This window comes from Diaporthe amygdali (assembly GCF_026229845.1).
Source record: "Diaporthe amygdali strain CAA958 chromosome Unknown NODE_10_length_1141467_cov_65_626103, whole genome shotgun sequence".
Taxonomy (NCBI): Eukaryota; Fungi; Ascomycota; class Sordariomycetes; order Diaporthales; family Diaporthaceae; genus Diaporthe; species Diaporthe amygdali.
In genome coordinates this window covers 171624-192353 of record NW_026517030.1, presented here as the reverse complement: position 1 = coordinate 192353, position 20730 = coordinate 171624, and the positions used below count along the sequence as shown (strand labels likewise).

At 52.0% G+C, this 20730-nt stretch overlaps 7 protein-coding genes across 7 annotated transcripts; 2 read left to right on the top strand and 5 right to left on the bottom strand.

Moving 5' to 3' along the window:
- Nucleotides 1-416: 416 nt before the first annotated feature.
- On the bottom strand, nt 417-1019 carry J7T55_009032 (uncharacterized protein; the record flags this gene model as incomplete). Its single annotated transcript, XM_053141955.1, has 1 exon — nt 417-1019. The coding sequence occupies one exon, from the start codon at nt 1017-1019 to the stop codon at nt 417-419; it is 603 nt and encodes a 200-aa protein (XP_052994873.1).
- A 5013-nt stretch (nt 1020-6032) lies between these two features.
- Nucleotides 6033-7631, top strand: J7T55_009031 (uncharacterized protein; the record flags this gene model as incomplete). Its single annotated transcript, XM_053141954.1, has 1 exon — nt 6033-7631. The coding sequence occupies one exon, from the start codon at nt 6033-6035 to the stop codon at nt 7629-7631; it is 1599 nt and encodes a 532-aa protein (XP_052994872.1).
- A 514-nt stretch (nt 7632-8145) lies between these two features.
- Nucleotides 8146-9143, bottom strand: J7T55_009030 (uncharacterized protein; the record flags this gene model as incomplete). The annotated part of the gene is made up of 2 exons (XM_053141953.1): nt 8146-8316; nt 8403-9143. The coding sequence occupies 2 exons, from the start codon at nt 9141-9143 to the stop codon at nt 8146-8148; spliced, it is 912 nt and encodes a 303-aa protein (XP_052994871.1).
- A 1499-nt stretch (nt 9144-10642) lies between these two features.
- J7T55_009029 (uncharacterized protein) lies at nt 10643-12514 on the bottom strand (the record flags this gene model as incomplete). Its single annotated transcript, XM_053141951.1, has 3 exons — nt 10643-10743; nt 10818-11817; nt 11888-12514. 3 exons carry the CDS (start codon nt 12512-12514, stop codon nt 10643-10645), a joined length of 1728 nt encoding a protein of 575 aa, XP_052994870.1.
- A 991-nt stretch (nt 12515-13505) lies between these two features.
- Nucleotides 13506-15278, top strand: J7T55_009028 (uncharacterized protein; the record flags this gene model as incomplete). Its single annotated transcript, XM_053141950.1, has 3 exons — nt 13506-13711; nt 13776-13983; nt 14037-15278. The coding sequence occupies 3 exons, from the start codon at nt 13506-13508 to the stop codon at nt 15276-15278; spliced, it is 1656 nt and encodes a 551-aa protein (XP_052994869.1).
- A 169-nt stretch (nt 15279-15447) lies between these two features.
- On the bottom strand, nt 15448-17660 carry J7T55_009027 (uncharacterized protein; the record flags this gene model as incomplete). The annotated part of the gene is made up of 5 exons (XM_053141949.1): nt 15448-15774; nt 15833-16780; nt 16983-17012; nt 17129-17176; nt 17616-17660. 5 exons carry the CDS (start codon nt 17658-17660, stop codon nt 15448-15450), a joined length of 1398 nt encoding a protein of 465 aa, XP_052994868.1.
- Nucleotides 17661-19759: 2099 nt separating this feature from the next.
- On the bottom strand, nt 19760-20191 carry J7T55_009026 (uncharacterized protein; the record flags this gene model as incomplete). Its single annotated transcript, XM_053141948.1, has 1 exon — nt 19760-20191. One exon carries the CDS (start codon nt 20189-20191, stop codon nt 19760-19762), a length of 432 nt encoding a protein of 143 aa, XP_052994867.1.
- Nucleotides 20192-20730: the final 539 nt, after the last annotated feature.

Here is a 20730-nt window from a genome sequence, read left to right as displayed (position 1 = left end):
CCCGTGCGTGATATTGCATAGACAACCATCGTGAGCGGCGCAGGCTGGATGACCGTGGCATTTTTGAGTCCGAGACCGTGAGACACTCGAATATTGGACACAGTCTCAATTATTTGACAGTGTAAAAACTGACTGTTTGTTGCTTGAAAGCTTTACAAAATCACTTTGCTACGCTTGGACATATGATGTAATGCCGTGAGAATCAGTGCGTATTGCATCTAGGGAACATAATCTTCTCACATTCCTTCTGTAGAGGATGAGCGAGTGGTTCAAAAAAGTGTATATCAATTTCAACAGCTCGGCGGTCCTAATCTATGACTGGAACTCTGCAAAATCTAGAATTCTAGGGTACTTACCATAGGAGACAAGTCACTCACAATGGAATGCAGCGCTCGCAAATAAGGGACGCCTTGGTCCTAACCAAAAACCTCCTTAAGAAGACGGAGATAATCCAAGCGGTCCTGGACTTCTGCGACGGGTCTACTCAACATATTCGCGATGAGCTCTTCATCAGCGCCCAGACCGGCCAGGTCAAGGATTCGCTCATCTTCAGCTGGAGTCCACACCGCCTCAGATGGTTCAGGTTCGCGCTGCATCCTGTCGACAAAGGCAATGAAGTTCTGGTTAGCTCGGTTCATCGACGGCGTGTTGAAGGGACAGAAGGCAATTTCGCATTCATGGGAGTCCCATAGCGCACGGTCAAGGAACTTGGCACCGTTGATAATTGTTTCAGGAGTCGGCTGATCTTCGCCGATGAGGGTCGAACAGCCTGGACACTTGAGCAGGCTCTCGCCCTCACCCTCGCCGGGTAGCTCGTCGTTCTGGGCGCAGCCTTCCTGAGGGCACAGCCCCTGACGAGCATCCCACTCATCCCGGGGCAGAGCCAAGTTCAGCTTATGCAATTGGTGGGTCTGCTCCTGGGTTGGGTCGAGAGGATCCATGAGAGAAAATCCGCATGCCATACGCTCAGTCCGAGCATAAAGTCCGCAGATGCAGTGATAGTCAACCTCAATACACATTTTGGTTCCGCTCGGGACAAGCCTTTGCAAAAGGGTTGATGTATGTACCTTGTATGGAGGCTTGATGATTGGTAATAGTAAGGTGGTGATGCCGACTATTGTTGAAGATGGAAAATATCACCCCGTAATCACAGTCAAATCAATTGCATTTATATGCATCAAATGGCACATCAAATCGTTGTTGTGTCTGAGCAAGACAATTACTATCTGCCGTGGACTCGAAGTACAATGGTCTTGTCCTTGGGGCTGCTTGACACAGACAAAGAAAAAGCCTCGAAGCCGACAAAGACTACCGAATTCTTGATGGGAACAAATGCTTGATGCATCACTTGCAACAATGGCGTTCTCACAAGGTTGTGTCTTCCACTTCGATGAGAGCGAGTTTGTGATTACAATTGACATTGACCAGTGGGTACTGATATACCCAGGAGATGAGTACTTTCAAGAGTTTTAGACTTGAAGCCATCTTTGATAGGAATTAGGTTTACATCTTCAAAACATAATTCTAGGGGACTGTACGAGTCTCTATGGTGTGCGAAGATTCAATCTCTCAAGGAGCAGATAGGAGGCCCGAGATGGTAACCGGCTGTTGAGTTATGGCTCGGCATACCTCGGTGTACCTCGGTGTAGTTCTTGAGACTCGATAAGAAGAGTGGGTTGTCATGCAACCCAGAACAAAGCCTTTGTTCAAGCCGTTGCATTCTTCCGTGAATCGTTGCAGTGGCCGAAGTACACATGCGCGGTCGGGCTAGCTTGGGATGAGCGTACAGGCGAGAGAAGGCGATTATGTGGGCTGGTAGCCGGCTTCCTCTGGCAAATCGGAGTTGCACCAGCTCTAGTGGAGCAGGAGAGCCAGGCAAATCTTCGGGCTGACGCGTCGGCGTGCAGAAAAGTAATAGTTGGGCCTATTCAATGTTGCTTTTGCATGGAATAGGCCGACATGGCAATGTTCCATCGAGCCCAGGTCCGGTCTGGCAGGGCGGACGGATTCTGATGTCACAGTGGATTGACAGATTGATTTGACGTGACTGGCAGGGTCTGCATGCTACCTCAGTTCGTGGGCTACATGGATATGCAGTGACAGTGGAGGCTGCATAGTGGACATGTGCAAGACACCGAACGCAATGCAATGCGATGCGGTGCGGTGCGTTGCAGTGCAGTGCAGTACAGTACAGGGCAATACGTATACGATCCCAATGCTACGAAGGGGCCACGGGGCTCCTCATCGGCGTCTCGGGATGGAGCAAAACTTACATTGCAGTCGAGGGTGAGACGGCACCATTGTACGGAGTATGTCCATTTTTACACTCGTGAGGTACGTCTCTTCTTGTTGTCCTGCAACACGATACCTATCTGTGTACTGTACTGTACCTAGTGCCTGGCCCCGTCCGGGTGCGCGTGCCCCAGCCACCAGATGCAGATGCAGCTGCATGGTTGCTGCTGCTGCTGCTCCGGGTACGGGCAGGGCCCACCAGGCCAGAGGGTCGGCGAGCCCGACGCAACCATCCCAACCCGTCCGATCGCAGGCCGGAACGAGAGGCAACAGCGAAGGCATGGCGTCAGCACTGCATGATGCAGACAGGGCCGACATCAGCTGGACGGACTGACGGACTGACGGACAGGGAGAGAGTGCGAGCACGAGTGCGACGCGAGTTTGAGAGCCTGTGCGAGAGGAAGAAGCATGCATGTTCGGATGGGAGAGAGAAGAAAGAGCAAGAGTAAGAGAGGCACATTATCTTTTTTTCGCTTTTTGGGTATGGATTGACCAGGGCGGATCGCGGGGTTCAGTCGATTTGAGCTGGGTGTGCTGAGGCCCCCTGATGATCAGCTTCTGCCCCCAGCAGCCCAGGTGGACTGCACTCCGTACCCAGACAGCCAGAACATAACAGAACGGAACAGACGATTACTGACGCACAGCAAAGTAGATGAATAGGTAATCTAGGTGCTGTGGCTGGCTGTGGGTGTGTGGGCAATAAGGTTATCTTGGCCCCCTCGCCTCCCAATCCCTCCCAATCGCACCCCCCTCCCATTTCCCCATACTTGTTATTGTTGTTGGCTACGGGGTAGCTTCGTGCATGGAGGCATTCCGTCATTGTTGCAAGGCCCCATAATTATTTTTCCCTTGTCGATCTCATCTTGAACGACCCACGGACGTTTTTCCCCAACTCGACAGGGCGAGGGACGGTTTGGGCAAAAAAAAGAACAAAAAGCCATAGGTCTACTACGACGGTTGTGACAAGCAAAATACCCCAATTGGGTGACCCAGGAACTCCCTTGGAAGTAGATTAATTGTGCGCATTCCTGTCTGCGGCTGGGAGGCTCGGCCCACTGACAAGCCGCCAGCTCCCAGCTCCCCCAACTCCCAACTCCTCAGCAGATCCAGCAGTCCAGCAGCCAGCAACCCTGTCCCGGCCTGCCCTGTCCTGCCCCTGCTCCTGCCCTGGCCCGTCAAGCCGCATCTGCACATGCTCCTGCACCTAGTCTACACCTGCATGGCAGCTCCCTCCCTTGTCTCGCCAACCTGCAGTCATCGCCAATCCACCCGCGCATTGTCCATTGTTCGATCCCCCCCCAAGGCAAAAGAAAGGTCTCAGAGCTCACAATGTTCTAAGGCTCCCCGAGGCTGTCACCTGCCCCAGTCCGCCACTACAACCAACCATCCAACCCAATGAGTATTACACTGCAGCAGCGACAGCCAGAGCCAGAACCAATGCCAGAGCCACCACAAAGAGAGCGAGAGAGAGACTTTCAACCATCGACCACTCAGGATATCAGGCTCAGATCAGGCAGACTACGGAGACACACTACGGGCATCGCGCCGGAGATCATTGCCGATCACAAGGGGTGAGACGGCTGCGGCGAATGCGACTGCGACTTGGACTGCAACTTGCCCTCCCGCCCAGCACAGCACCGACTGCAACGACACGCGACACTCTGCCATCGCAAGTGAGCTGATTTGCCTCCCGAATTGGGAGCATGCTCCGGCGACAGAAATACAATTCCGACTTCCAAGGTTGACCGGAACCACGGTTGCGACCGCGCTCGCTCGCTCGCAGGCTCGTTGCCCGTGCCCGTGCCCTCCTCCCACCAACAACTACTTACTACTGTTACTCGTATTCCTCTTCCGGCCGATCGCCCTGCCACCTGGAAGCCCTCCCTCGACTCTCGGTGCTGCCCTGTCCGGCCCTGCCCTGCCCTGCCTCGCCTTGCCTCGCCTCGTCTCGTCTTGCTATCTTGCTTGCGACCAGGGAGAATTAGCGCTGGCTCTTCTGCACGCCTGGGGCTCCTGAGTTCTGAAATCTCCGGCTGTACTCTCATCCACCTACTCCTTTCTTTTCCTCGCTTCGACTAGGGAATTGATCCATCTATTCCCCAATTGCCGTGTCCACAACACCCAGCGCCTCGCTTTCCCCACCACACCCAATATCAGCCGCTGGCTCTCCTGCCAATTCAGCCCCAGTCCGGTCGAGTCGAGTCGAGTCGAGATCGCAGAGTCCAGGGCACGCGCGCAAGGGTTTGAGGTCTCCAATCCCCAGCCTGGGCACACGACAGCCCATCGGGCTATACCCGAGTCTCACAAGACACGGCCTCCGGCGACACGACGTTATCATAACGCGGACGGCGACACAGACACAGCGCCCAAAGTGGGACCATCGATCAATCTCGACCCAGGCCACAGGTTACCGGCCGCGGCGCACCAACACCCCCCACCAGCAACAGCAGTCTTCAACCTCTCTATCTCTCTCCGCCTCTTTCCAGAGTTTACATAAAGAGAGTTCATCCCATCGTCGCAATCCCACCGCCCAGGGCGTACGTGCCCTCAGCTGCGGCTCTTGCAGCCCTGCGCAAATCCGATAAGTCGGTACTGCGTGATGGCAGGCGAGGGGAAGTGGAAGGGCGTCGCCGGCGACGAGTCATCAACCTCGGCTGCAGTTGCGTCTGCGGCACCTCCGAAGCAGAAACCTGCCCTGCAGGTCATTGTACTGGTCAGTCAGCTCTTGTTTCCTCCTGTCGTTTGCTCCTGTACATGCTTGTGTCACACCCGGTCACAGTTGTGTGTGACCTCACCTCGCATGCATCCCCTCAGAACTGAATCTCGTCACATTTTACTGCACACTTTCACTTTCACCGTGTCTTTGCGCTCTTCCACCGGAAACTCTGTCTGCGGCCGGCGCGGCCGGCCGGCCATCCAGGCGCTTCCAGCGGTCTTCTAGAAGTATACCCAAATATCTTGATTTGTAACATCCTCTGCCCTATCATGTTTGCCTCGATCTGGCTTTTATGCCGTTGCCTTGGCACCGACCAACCCTCTCTAGTCTGTGGCGCACTGTCAAAGTCGCGGTGGAGCTCCCCTGCAATCTTTGCATTCAGCGACTCGGCTTACAGAACAGCCTTCACATCAGTTTCTCATTCCCCAAGCACACATATTCAACATCGTTACTTCTGGTCTTACTATTGGCCAAATTGCCCTAGGTCGGACCAAGAGATCGACGGGGCCTGCGGACTGCCAGCGCAGTGACTTGTGGGCCACTCAGAACGCTTGGACATCGGGCCCAGGGGTTTGGTTCGCAGTGGATCATCAATGCCATTCTCTCAGAAGAGAATCCATTTTTTCCTCTGACCTGCAGGCTATTGTTTCCAAGCGCCCCTGCAGCCCTGTCAGGCCAAGTTGCAGACAGATCTGAGATGAGATCAGCCCTCCCCACATTCAGCCTCGTTTGGTTCTAAACCTGGCCGTTTACTCCTAGTGGAGCGACGAGCGTATCGTCCGGTTGCTCAGGGCGCGCCTTCAAAGCCCAATCATCCATTTCAGCTTGCTGCACCAGTCAACGGGCTTTCTGGTTTCCGCACGACGGCGCAATCATACGTTATTACGCTACCACGCCCACCGCTCCTGTCTAGACAACCTGCTAACCCGATCAACAACAGGGCTCTCAAGGAGGGCCGTTGGAATCTAACGTAACCGCATTCCTCGTACGTTCAATATCATCGGGATGGAGGAAAGGCTCGATAATGGCCGTCGACGCCGGCGTGCACCTTGGCGCCATAACGCGCATACTCGAAGACACTCAACCTCCAGACCTAGGCGAAACCGACGAGCTGGCATTACCACATGTGCTGCAGAGCGGGCCCTTCTCAGGCATGACGCTGCATTCTGCGTCTGCAAAGACAAATGCGGCCAAGATACATGCAGACCTGATAGACACCTACCTCATAACACATCCTCACCTCGACCACATCTCGGCCTTTGTCATCAACACGGCTGGATTATCAGGACCGAGGCGAAAGAAGCTGGCTGGATTGCCGGGGACAATCCAAGCCCTGAAAACACACATCTTCAACAATATAATATGGCCCAATCTATCAGATGAGGACCATGGGGCTGGTCTCTTCACTTACCTACGGCTGAACGAAGGCGGGTCCCCGGCCATGGGCAACGTTGACGGCTACTTGGAGTTTAATGAAGGCCTAGCCGTTAAGGTATGGAGTGTAAGCCACGGCCACAATATCGAGAAGCAAGCACCTCACCGTGGGAGCGGTAGCAATACTAGACTCAACAGCGTGGACGCCTCATCAGGCTTGATGAGTTTCGGCACAGGGATGCTCAGCCCGCGGTCGATAGCTCACCACAACACGAGTCCGAGCCTAGCGGCGTTTTACCACCAGCAACCGCATCTGTTGCCACACGACCGTGCCGGGTCCATATTGCCGGGGTCCATTGCGATGCCTGTAGGAAGGGGGTCGGGAGCGATGAACCAAATGGGTGGGGGAGTCAGCCCAACAGAGTTTGCCTGTGTATACGACAGCAGTTCCTATTTCATCCGCGATGTGGATACCGAGGTCGAGGTACTCATCTTCGGTGACGTCGAGGGCGACAGTGTATCGATGAACCCGAGGAACCTTCGTATATGGCAAGAGGCAGCTCCGAAAATCGTGACGGGGAAACTCAAGGCTATCCTCATTGAGTGCAGTTATGATGACAGCAGGCCAGTGGATCGATTATTCGGCCACCTGACGCCAAGCTTCCTGGTGCAGGAGATGACGGTCCTTGCCGAGGAGGTCAAGGCTGTGCGGATGCGAATGGCTATGGATAAGGGAAAGAAGGAGATAGATACCAGGAGAGACAGCAGAAGAGGCAGCAAGAGGAAGCGCGAAGGCGTCCATGACGATGCCACGATAGCGGTTCGACGCAGAGCGTCGCGGGCCTTGGCGAGGCACAGCTCAGACAGTGTCAATGAGCCGGTGAGCCCCAAGACGATGAAGATGCCTCGATCCGACTCGGCCCAGCGGAGCGTCTCGGTGGAGAGCTCGCACATCACGACCCCTACGGCCGAGCTGTCGTTGACAGACCTCCAGGGGCGGACGACGTCAATCCTTGGTGCTACTAGTGCTCCCACTACGCACCCAATGACAGCGGAGCCACAAATGATGGAAGGGCCGCAACTGGAGGGTCTGAAAGTGGTCATCATCCACGTCAAGGACAAGATGGACGACGACGAGAGGGTGGAGGACACCATCCTGGATGAGCTGCAGGAGCATGAGGCGTTTATGGATGTACCACTCGGGTGCGAGTGGGTCATTTCCGAGGTTGGGCAGAGCCTGGAGGTCTGATCCATTTCTTTTGGGCAACGCTTTTCAGCCACGGCTGTCTGGCGTGATGAGCTTGATGTTTCATTTGTTTGGAAAACTTATAGTTGTAGGTGTTGTGTGCTGTGTCAATCTGCCGGAAACGCCGCAAGAGAGCAATGCTCTTGGAACCTGCCGACCGCTGGCGTTGATCTCTGGCGGGTGGACGGATTTCGTATTATGGTTCTTCTTACATATTTGGATGGCTGGTGGGGAGTAAAGGCGGCTTCATTATAGGAATCGCGCATATGTAGAGGAAAGGAGGGAGATACCACGGGAATTCTACTTGTTTGCTGTCTGACATTGTGCAGCTCCAGAAGTGAAGCTATTGTTGCCAATCTCCTCGGGTGCTCCTCTTGGAAGAAACTCCCTTAACAGAACTGATTGCAAGGTGTTGATGTGTGATATTCTTGTTTAATGGGTCTGTCTACTCTGCACTCTATAAAGCCATCGATCGTGGCTGGTCTTGTATACATGTTTATACTTATAGCCAGTTCAATTATATCTTCCCATCTACATTGCTGTCATCCTTGCCTTTCCTCTCGGCCTCGAGCTTCTGGTACGCTTCCGGGCCACCGAGGTCCTTATTAAAATCGGGCCGAGGAAGCTCGAAACCCTCGATTGTGCGGCCGTAGGTGATGCCACCTAGCCTGCTTATTGGTCGGAGGACCTATTCCCCAAGTGTCATACGTCAGCACATGCACAAGGACGGCGCGCGAAAAAGCATAGAATCCTCAGTAGAGGAGGCAGACTTACCGAGGGGTCTATAAGGTTCTTATCCTCGTTGATGGCGTCCTCGCGCACCCAGAAGCGCGTCCCCTCGACGACGACCATGGTGGCGTTCTTGGTCCCGGGCTTGCTGCGGCTCTCAAACTCGCGCACGCTCTCCAGCTTCCCCTCGATGGAGAAGATGGCCTCCTTGACGCGCGCGGGCTTGACGGTCTGGCAGTCGTAGGCGGGGGTGAGCCCGGAGACGGCCCACTCGGAGGCGCCGTAGGGGGCGTTGACGCTGGTGCTGTTGGCGGCCTCGGCAAAGTGCTCGCTGATGATGTTGACGGTGCACTCGCGCGTCTCGGCCAGGTTGTGCAGGGTGTGCTTGGCGGCGGCGGCGCCGGCCAGCGACGACGCGAAGCCGATGACGAACAGCGGCGGGTCGTGGCTGATGACCTGGAAGTACGAGAAGGGCGCCAGGTTCGTCGTCTTGCCGTCCGGCGACACGGTCGACACGAACGCGATCGGCCGCGGCACGACCGCCGAGATCAGCAGCTTGTAGTTGTTGACCGGGGCGCGCCCCTCGCCGTACGGGTCGATCGTGACGTGCTTTTGTTGCCGCTGCTGCTCGCTCGCCAGGTCGTTTGCGCCCGAGCCGAGCTTCCATGAGGGCGAGGCCGTCTGCGTGTACTTGAAGCCTTCGGCGTCGCGGTCCCAGGCTGGGCGGGACGCCTCGACCTTCTTAAAGTCTGGGTGCGGGTTGCGCTTGATCTCGGACTCCTTCATCTTGAGGGCAGTGGTGCGGGACAAGAGACGGTGTTCGTGGGGTCGTGGGAGAGGAAATGGGGTGGGGGAGAGGCGTCGGAGGTGATTGAGGGATCTTGAGGATGTAAATCTGGGCTGCATCAAGTACTGTCAGTTCCAATTGAATGGTTCGAATCGCGAGGCGAAACCTTCTTTCCGCGCGCAGAAGCAGGCGAGGCCGAAGATATCCATCTCGTCACCACCCCTCGCTCGCTCGCTCCCTCGGCCCAGGGTGTCGGGAGCTCCCCCAAACCCCACACCCCACACCATTAGTGGTCATGATGCAATGCTTAACGATTCGGCTGTGGCCCTCCGGCAGTGCGGAATATAGCAGGCGGGTGCCCCGTCGGTACCCGCTGGCCCTGCGATACCCGGTCTGCGGCACCGGACTCGGTACCTGGGTACTTGGAAATAAACGCTCTATTGTGTCTGCTTATATACATGTAGTCTACATCGAAATAGCCACCACTAGATATATTAAGTAGCAGTCAATCTCATAAGGCTCTTAATTCTCCATCAGGAATGATAATGTTTCGTAGGACCAGTAGCCTATGTTCTCATAATTTTGGTGTTGGTAAAAGAGGTGTTTAATCAGGCCTTCATTTCGCAGGGATCTCAAATATTTGGTTATAATTGAACTATTACACACATCACTGTTGGATGGTCCCCTCGTGATATGAAATCCTGTATCATACAGTACGCTTTGTGAGATAGAATATAGCCGAGTTTTATCTGTCCTTTTCTGCTTTTCTCAAGTTACTAGCAAAATTTTGTGATCCCTACAGACTATACATCTCGACAGCAACAAGTCGGAGACCAAGCCGTACTCGACTTTATATCACCCGCGTTGCGAGCAATGCTTCTAATCTCGGCTATTATCTCATGGGCTCTTTCGGAAGACACCGAAAGAATGCCGAATGACACAGCTCATTTTCTTTCCGGAGTTGGACGCCATGACTTGCATTGAGTTATTGTCCTTTGATTTCTTGAAGCACTTTGGCTTCATACACAGGTACTGGTGGACCTTAAGTAAATTACAGGACAACGATGTGCAAGATGTACGAAAATGTACCACAAAAAGCTTGTAGAAGACTTTCGAGTTGACCTGACATTCTCGAAGGCACTCCATAAATCCTGGGATAAGAGCCTGCCCTCTCTTGTGGCTAAGAGCGACTCACTGCCCAAGGTCGCGTCTTCACTGTCACGGGAAATTCCAGTCGCGCACACATAGCATCTGTCGAACTTGGATCCATGCCTGGAGACTGTGAAGTCTACATGGCGCTTCGAACTTCTGTGAGTGGCTTCAGAACTCACACGTTTCTCGGAATGCTGGTTAGCTGCAAATTGCATGCCCTTGGACCTGGCAGAGTAGGCTCTAAGTGGCTGGATATCTCAGACCCCGATGTGGAAATTGTTGACAAAGAGGCCTGAGGTTGTTGTGGCTTTTGCATCCAATTAAGACGCCCCTCATAATCGTCAGGCTATATGCCGTACTCCCATGCATTAGTCTTTCGGTCATAAACGTCGCGAACCACCCTATAGTTCCGTGCCAAGCGACGGCCGAAGCCCTCTTCAATACCAACTTTTTCTAAAGTCAGTCTAGTCCAAAGTATTTTTATGCTCCTCTTATAAGTTGTATAGGGAGTAACTACTCACATAAACTGAAATATACGAATTTTGCCAGCGTCGGTGCCCACACCATAACCGAGATCAGCTGGCCGTAGTTGAAGTTGCCAAAATGCCCTAGGTTGACAGAGAATACAATGACTAATACCTCAGCGAAGTATGAGACGACGAATGCGAGAAGTCCTGCCTGGACACCGAACCACCAAAATGCCAGGCAACAAGGCCAAACCTGATCTTTCAGCAACATGAATAGAAATTCGCTCAGCTCATGCCCACTTGCCGCCAGACTGACTTGGTAAAGATATTTGTTCATGGTTTTTTGAACGCGCGGGACGGTCGCCAACATATCGATGAGCAAACTCACGACAGCGATGTAAATGAAAGCGAGTGCCACGTTGGTCCCTTTCCAGTCCCCGTACCCGAAATTGTAATTGTCGGTGTTACAATAAGTCATCGGGTTGGGGAGAGATCCGCAAGCTTCCACGGGGCTCGATTCTTTGAAGTTCTGCCAGAGGGTTTCGAAGCTTGACACGCGCGACATGCTGGGAGTCAAGACGATCTGAGCCAGCATTACCGTCATTGAGGTCAGGCCAAAGGTGTACCACCACATCATTCCTTCCCGCTGAAGCGAGCACTGTGTCAGGACGACTGGCAGAACACTATACACAGCCAGGGATTGGACCATCTGAGCGTTCAGTAGAACCTCGGCAAAAGAGTCGGATCCGGACGATGCCCGTCCCTCAATCCGAGATGTAGCCAACGTGGCGATCTGGATAGTAATGACAAAAAATGTCTGAACTTCCTGGAATTCTACCGATGATGTTATAGTTGCCGCATTCAGCTGCGTGCGCGCCAGTCGATTCTGCAATATTATCGCTCTTGTCCATGCGCTGGGTCTTCTCGGCACGAACATCTTTCGTATGATGAGGATAAAAGGCCATGCAACTATGCGGCTCCACGAGTTGAGGGTCTTTAGTATCAGGTACAGAAAGAGTGCAACACACGTCTGCAGGAGGTAAGACAACATGACCTTGGGCACGATCAAAATCAGCTTGTCCCTCTCAATCTCTCGGTTCGGAGCACTACTGCCAAGCACTTACCCCTGGGCCAGCTATGTCCGGGTTAAGCTTGGCTTCGACACCATCGCAAAAGCCGTCGAGGCGCTGGAATACGTCGTGCAGATTTTCTGCATTTATAGTGATGCCCTCCAGCCCGCGTACTGAAGGTGCACAAGTCCCGATCGGGCTATCATCACAGGATGACGCCGCACATTGGACAACATCAGCAATTACCTTGGAGCCATCCCAGTTAGTAAGGTCGCCAATGCCGAGGTAATCCGCCGCACTTTGGGTAACGCTGGACCTGTCCATTTCGAGGGTTCCGTTTTCGATCAGCATAGCGATTGTGGCAAGTCCAAGACAAGGCTCCAGGTTGAATGGTAAGAACAGCGTACTTGGATCGTGACATGTGTCAAAGCAAGTGCCGTGATCGCGTTGGTGATCCGTGTACTCGTAGGAGCTGTTTGCGCAACTTCCCTTTCGGAATGAGAAAGCTGGGTCGTAAGTTTGTTCGAGTGATTTTAGGACCATGTCGATTCCGTTGCGTGCCGCGACATTCAATGGCTCTGTTAGAGCCCCGAGACTCGTCACTTGTTCCCCATTGTCATAGTAGCTCCAGGAGTTTGATACCCCAAGATAAAATGGTATTGTCGAGTTACTCACTCTCATGTCGGTTGAAATTCAGAGGCAAACCAAAAGAAAATTTTTAAAAAAAAATCAAGATGCTGTCGTACTTGGACAAGGAATCATCTAATCAGTTCAAGCCAGCCATTGGAAGATGTTGTTTTTAAATAAATGTCAGATCGAAGCATAAAGAGCTGAAGCTCGTCACCAGGGCCTAGAGGAAGAGTGGAAACCTCTTATTCGAATAATTCTCCCCTATATGTAAGCACGCATTGCTATTTTTGACAGGGACCATCAGCTTGTAGCCTTGCTGTGTAACACGACGTTGTCGGCTGTGCTTCAAATCCAACCTCGAGAGCCAAACGACTGGTTCTCTTCGAGGTATGGGATTGAACTACCAGTATTTGGCCCCCATACAGAGAACTAAAAGTATGCTAATACGCTTTACGCCTGCAGCCTTAAAGGTAAGCAGACGTCACTCATACGTTGGGAACAGCCGGCATCTACGCGCCTTTCTCAGCTTCAACGCTTTTGCAAAATTGAGCATCTCTGGGCAAAGTCGTCCTCCATTCAGCATATGTGTCCAATTTAAAAGTTTCCCTAAATGCACATTCTCAACCCGGTCTCACTGAATGGTGAGGACAATAATTAAATATTGCACTGCTCTTTGTCCACTCCAGCGATATCACAACATTGAGAGCCAGCTCCGCCAACATGTGCAAATTTGAGTGTCGTCAGATATTATTGCTGCCGGTGATGCTGCATGATAGGATTTGGCCGGCCATCAATGTTGATAAGGTACTGTGATAAGATAGAGTTGCCAGGCGGCTTGCTGGAACTGATTAGCGTCATGTGCGCTGCGTACCAGTGTCGTATTGGCTCGATATGATCGACGAATCGCTACTAGACGGAGGTGGTGACACGACGCTTATGTATTTCTTGAACCTCTGTCTCAGTTGCCTCTCATCGAGCATCCTGAACCCGACCTCACCACTTTTTCTCTCGACATCTACATAGAAGTGTGCTAACCATCAATATGACATCAACTACTAACCATGGAGACATCGACGAGTCCCAGGTGCCGGGCACTGTCCAGTTGGTCGACATTGACGAGCACTTGGCAACTCGTCATGCCAGGGGCCATAAGGATATTATTCTTGTCCCGACGCCATCCGCTGATCCGGAGGATCCCTTGAATTGGTCGCCGGGCAGGAAACGTCTGGCTCTGACTTGTATCATGTTGTAAGTTCCAGCCTATCGTATGTGTTGCTCTGATTTGAAGTAGCTTACAGGGTATTGAATGCAGATATACCTGGTTCGTTGGGATGGCCCTGTCCGTCGTGTACTCGGTCTTGGTCCCTTTATCCTCAGCGCTCGACGTGAGTGTAGCCAATCTCAATGCTGGAACTGGGTATTTCTTCCTTCTCTGCGGATGGGGTCTGTTGTTCTGGCAGCCTTTTGCTCTACAATACGGCAAGAGAGTCACATATCTTATTTCAACTATTGCCATGGTTGTAAGTCCGAGCCCTGGTCCTCAGCAGATGTCCAAGAAGCTAATTGAAACCAGGGCATCAGCGTCTGGAGTCCTTATGCTAAGGGAAATGGCCAATGGATAGCGAGAAACATCTTGATCGGGTTCTTTGCAGCTCCCATCGAGGCTCTTCCGGAGACCTCGATCACCGACCTCTACTTTGCTCATGAGCGTGGAAAATATATGGGCTGGTATGCATGGATGCTAGCGAACAGCAATTTCTTCGCACCAGTTATCACGGGCTTTATCAACGACGGCATCGGCTACAAATGGTGCTTCTTCATACACGCTGTTTTCTGTGCCGTCATCTCCGTGTTTCTATTCTTCTTCCTCGAGGAGACCAACTACGACAGAAAGACAGTCGGTGTCATAGAAGGGATCCAAGCATCCTCTGCGGTTGATTCTGAGGCCGCAAGCCCATCGAACGAAAGCAAGTCGCTTCCAGAGAAAGGCCCCGGAGCAGGAACTCCTGAGAGCCCAGCTGCGGAACTAAGCACTCCGTACAAGCGCAAGACGTACCGACAAAAACTTGCCTTGTGGGATAAGCCACGCCCTTTCATGATGGTTTGGCGTGCCGTGCAGATTTTAAAGCTACTATCATGGCCGGTCATCTTCTACGCCGGCTTCTCCTACGGCACGTACCTTGTGTGGTTCAACATCCTAAACGCCACCGCTTCGATTATTCTCGGAGGTGAGCCTTACAACTTCAGCCCTGCAATCGTTGGCTTATGCTACCTGGCCTGCATAATCGGAGTCACTGTTGCCTCGCTCTTCTCCGGTGTATTCTCCGACTGGTTTGTCATTCGACTGGCGCGGCGGAACGGGGGCGTATTCGAACCTGAACAGAGGCTCTGGCTGTTCGCGGCAGCCACCATTATCCTCCCCGCAGGGTCCATACTCTGGGGTGTCGGTGCGGCACATGGCGTACACTGGTTCGGCCTGTTGTTTGCCATGTTCATGATCTCGATATGCAATGGCTGTGGAGTGACACTGTCATTGGCCTATTTGGTCGACTCTTATCGTGACCTTTCAGGTGATGCGCTAGCGACTTGTATCATCATTAGAAACACCATGAGCTTTGCTATTGGGTATGGCATCACGCCATGGCTAGAAGCTCTGGGGTATCAAAACTGCTTCATCAGTGTGGCATTTGTTGGACTGGCCGTCTGCTCAGTGTTTCTGATCATGATCAAGTTTGGCAAGTCTGCCAGAGAACAGAAGAGGGCTCAGTACTGGCATGAAGTAAGGATCAGGATCGAAAAAGGGCTTGTACATTGAATGTGCACTCAAAGCATTGCGTGAATTGGGCCAGCAATATTGGATTAAATTTATAGCAATTTGGACCATACCGGTATGAGACCTTACAGAATGATTAATCCGGACAAATACAGGTTCAAATAATTGATAGAGTACATGCTCAAGAGCTTCTGACGTAACTAGTGACCTTTCAGAACCCAATGATCCGCTCAATGCGATCCTCTTGACTCACTTCGATTTTGATGTCAGTCGTCACCACGATGCCCTGATTTTCCATCCAGGGATCTGTCATGGCCTTTACCTCGTCTGGCGCCACCTCAACACGTGCTTTGGTCGGAGGGGCTGTCCCAAGCTCGAGGACCATCTCAGTATCGTCAGTTAGACCACGGGAGTCACTTGTCATTGAGACGCCCGTCTTACTCCGGCCCAACACAGTACTTTGGAGTCGACTGATCCTTGCCATACGGTCTGACATCCAATTGGCAAACTTACGGGGGACCGCAGCTGCGACAATGTGCTTCAAAGACGTCGGGTTAGTAAGAAGCTCGATCAAGAAGAGTTTTACGGCTACTCACATGCATTGCAGGTAGACAGGCTGCAATCAGGTAAATCGAAGGCTCAATCACGAGCCAGAGGATCATGACGTTCGTGTATGATGGTGCGATGTATTTAGCTGTGTGCCTCTCGTACACGGAAAGGCGAATCGCGGAGGCTACCAGAGCTGCGATGCCAATTCCGAACAGCAATGTAAGAGCCCATTTCCGCGTGTTGGTTGCTTTGAGTCGCCAGACCGTGGGGAGTGGCATAATAACGAGCGCGACGTCGACGACGAGGTTGAAAGGAGTGACGGATCTGTAAAACTTGTCGACATCGACACAAGTACCCTCAATGGATCTGTCCCAGAAGTGGTATACTGGTATGCACTGGAAAACTGAGGTGATGGCAAAGCCGACCCATTGTAAAGTGACGAAAGCTGTGACGGTCCAGATTGCGATTCTCAACCGCTTGTCGGAGAAAATGCGCAGGTAGAGGGCGAGGATGGAAAACCGTGTGGCCGCATATGATGCGAGCAGGCACTGCAGCAACGCATATATGATCTTTAACAAGATTGCGTTCTCCTCCAAATTTAAGATGATGCGGTCTTCGTTGCTCCAGGCCGTTTCCACCTTCGCCATTGCCATCCCCATACCACATATTGGCATCAACAGCAGCCAGCCAACAATGATCCAGAAGTCGTCCCACCAGAAGCGTAATTTGGCGATGCCAAGCCTTGAGAAGGTCTTCGCCGCGACGATGACTGTGTCGACAACAATGGCTGCGATTGCCGCGCGAACCAGAGGCCTGGTGGCCTGCCACGCGGTCTGGTCCGACACGAGAGGTCCTTGCTCCGCCGACATCTCGTTGACTTCAGTCGATAATCGGATTGCTCCTTTTCTTCTGGGTCTGCTGTCGAAGAAGCGGAGTCGCCGCCGAGTCGTGGTACTCAAGTGCGTCTGCGAAAGGAAAATGGAAGTGCCCGTTTGCTGGTTTGGCACATAGCCACATGCCAGCCAGAGTGGTGAGGGACGTGGAAAGCGTCAGGTCTTCTTGCACTGTTCTTTTACGGGGCACCATGGCCATTTTGCCCCAGGATCCCGGCTCCTGATGCGAGTCAGTTCACCAACAGGGACGATCGTCGCGTGGTACCACGGTATCTTATTCCCGCAACTTGATCCGACAGGTCACAAACATGATGACGAGAGCGACGAGGGCTGGCTATGTGTGAGTCGTGTTGAGAGTGAAGATCAGAACGAAGCATTCCAGGCCCCCCCTTGTCACAAAGCACAACCCGTCCTGGAGCTGGAGCTTAAATGCAAGGGGATAAAACTCACCAGAATGGGGAATCTCGAGAGCACTGACCTTATCACAAACCTGTCACCCTGTGAAGGATCAGCGGGCACACCTCTAGCATGATTGTTGGAGAGGACCAGTCATAATGCTACTGTGGTATATTGTGGAATGTAACCTCGTACATCCGTGCGGCAACTTGACCAGGACTATTGGCCAATCTCACCCCAGCTGTAAAGCACGCACAGACGAGGCGTTCACGATTCATCAAATAGCCATTGTGGTTAGGTTGCAGGGGGCATCTAAGATGTCGATATCTTCGATGGATGCTACGGCAGCCTTTGCCTTGGGGGATGTGGGCGGGAACCGGTTCCGCAACGCTTGGCGACACTAAACATTCCTACGCCAAAAAGAGACGATGGTTCTTTGAAGATCGGCGGGTTTGAAATTCGAGGATGTTTGTGTGGGTGAGTGGGTCCCGTTGTCGTAAGCAGGATGGATGCTGGAACATCTCTAGAGCACCTCGCTTACTGGGCAACAAGCCCACAGCGGAACGACCCGTGAAGTTTGACCCATTTTCACAAGTGTTTTGGGAGGACAATCAATAAATCTATCGGCGCAACCTTCTGCCCATGTTAGCACTTATCAGATGATCGCTATGCTCGCACGGGATATCTGTGTTGAGATGCACGGTTGCCGAGACGAAATCACAAATTTGGATGCACCTATCCTGGAACGCACGCGGTTGATATCCACTACTCCTAATAATATCGTATGAGTTAAGACTGCTATTGGTCTGGGCCCTTGACTAAGGGACAAGGTGGCTGAACTTTATCTCTAGTGGTATTTCCCGAGCATTGGCGGACGGTCGATATACGACCCTGTTTTCCGGAACACCCACTGGACAGTCGGTTTGGAGCAACTTACTCGTGAAGGTATGGGATCAGCAAACAATCCCAGACTATAAATTTCAAAACGTGCGTGGAGAACTTAGTCACGGATTGAAGCACACACTAACGCGCTTGCAAGCTACACAGCGAAACTTAAAACTTCCGAGTTCTCAGTGTTCGGGAACCGACCGCCGGTAGTTGTCAGCTCAGACTTGGACCGTGGCCCTGAGTTATGCGCACGCGCACAGGCATTTGATGACTGCGCAATTATACAAGTGTGTAGCATGTTGTTCTGGCCAAACGGACCAGACCCGCGGGTATCAATTCGCCAAAATCCGTCGAGCTCCTGGGATAATCATGGAGGTCTAGGTGCTCGATTACAGACCACGGACCTTGCGTGAAGAATTTGAAAACATCATCGAATGCGCATGAAGCGCATCCACATTGAGTTTGCACAGACCGCGGCTAGCTGATCGATGCTACAATGACAGTGGTGGGCGCCATGGGAGGACGCGCCCAGCATGCACTAAGGACAGGGCCCATGACGTCGCTGCTTCGAGTAGCTGCCCAGGTGCCTGTGAAAGAGGCATAATGTAGATAGAGCACGCGCCCGCCAAGAAAGCAAAGCGAATTGCATCCGAACTACATGATCTTATGATTTTTCTCTGCCGTGGCAGGGCAGTTCTGAGTAAGGTGTGTCTTGATCACGGCCCGAAGGCGGAACTTAATCTTATTTCTATGCTATAGATGATCTGAGTCAGAGTTGGGGTTGGTATTGTGTCGCCGACCATCAACACAGCTGGGTCTGTCTATTTTCTAAAAGTGCTATAGCGCGACGACCGTCATAAGATGGCACATGAGCCAAGAAGTATTGAGACGATATGATATAGAAAGAGACATGTGGTTTTTGTATTGGGAGAATGCTCAGAGATATTTTAAGCTCGTTGCATTGTCTAGGCTGATTCACATGGAGAGAACGTATGAGTGTGCCGGCAACGCACTCGAGTGACTCCCGCCCGTTGTTCATGCTACATGCTAGTTCATCACAAATTGGATTGAGAATGTCGGAACCTCCAAATGTAGTAAGCCTGATCCAGGATGAGATTCATAACACTGCGCGACGCAACACGACCGACCTGTGTCTAGTCTTGAAAGCCGCCACGTGGTGGGCAACTGTGAACTAACTGTCTTTGACAACTAAAAAGCCAATTTATAATGTCAATCTGATTAGCTCCCGATTATTGCTAAGGGTTACCATATGTTCTATTGCTAGATGGAGACATATACCTTGTGAAGGCACTGCATATACGTAGGTGGCTAACAGTGCATAAAGTCTGGGCAATTGCCGAATATTCAATCGGTTATTTGATTCATACATGTCTCACCCACGCGACTAGCATCTACGATAGCTACACTCCGGACAAATGTAGGAATGACTTCGGCTAACTATTCATGTATAGTACATATCTATGAGGGAGACCTGTGTATAGAAAGCCATTTCTGGAGAACCTTCTTTATTCTAGATTACTCTATAAGTAAAGTAAATATTATATTCTCCTTCTGTTGGTTAAGCAGCAACAGTATTTCCTGGAGATTCTTGCACTTCCTTCTTTAGCCGATCTAGCATCTTCGCATGAATTTTGGACCCTGTATGTATTCTTTTGTCAGAATTTTATTATTGCTTATCACACGTATATCATGACTGCCATATTGAGATTGCCTCAAAATATCACAGACCGGATCGAGGGCCAGATCGATAACAGGATGGCAGAGTGCAGGAGAGAGTCACTCACAGCCACCCTCGTTAAGAGACTTCACGATTCCGATGAGAAGCCTGGAGCACTTAATCTCGCAAGCCTCGACGAGCTCAAGGCCACCATCTTTCTCCTCAATGGACCAGAACGTGTCCATTACCACGTTGAGAGGGCTTTTAATGCGTGCAAAGAGTCCCAATTGAATGTCCGTAAATTCGTAGCTCGACTCGACACTTGAGCCCCATATACCTTTCGGCATGGTTTCAACAATATCGGTGACCTTGTACAGCGTTGTCGGCCCCAGGGCTTTGATGCCTTCGGGCAGACCCGGCTCAGAGACTTCGCCAAGTGCCTCAAACTTCTGCATATGAGGGTTACACTCAAGGAAGAAGTCATGATCCTGAAGCATTGCGATGCCCTGCTTCTGGGTTGCCCCATCCGGCAGTTTGGAGGCGTGGACCATCTTTGCGGATGAACTGAGGACTGTCGGGTATTCAGCGCCAAGCCATACCTCTCGGAGCATTTGTGACACGTGGAACTATCCACATGTGGGGGTATGGGGTCACTCACACGACATGCTGCTGCTTGCCAGGGGCTGCTGACGTCTTTGGGATCTAATTGAACACTTCTATTACTTGTGCAAACCGGATTCTGCGTCTTTTCTGCTTCTGTGATGAATCTGCGCTTGCGTTGAGGGTGCCCAGGCACGAGAGAGGAGACCGGACTAGCGGTGATGCTGTGACGTCTCCTGTGTCAGCCAGCCCCTTGACCCTGTCGATCGTCCGAGCGCGGGTTTTCCGGTCTACTGCTTTCAAACATGTTTATCTCCGACGTCTTCGGTAGTTGTGCTGATCATTGCTCATGGGCTCTCTGATATTAGACACCCCAATCGATATGGGATACCCAGAACAAAACAATTCTGTTCGCAGGGTCGCACCATAGGAGATTGTCATATAGTAGATTGTTCTCTCATGAGAATTTAAAAATAGACCAAAAATCATC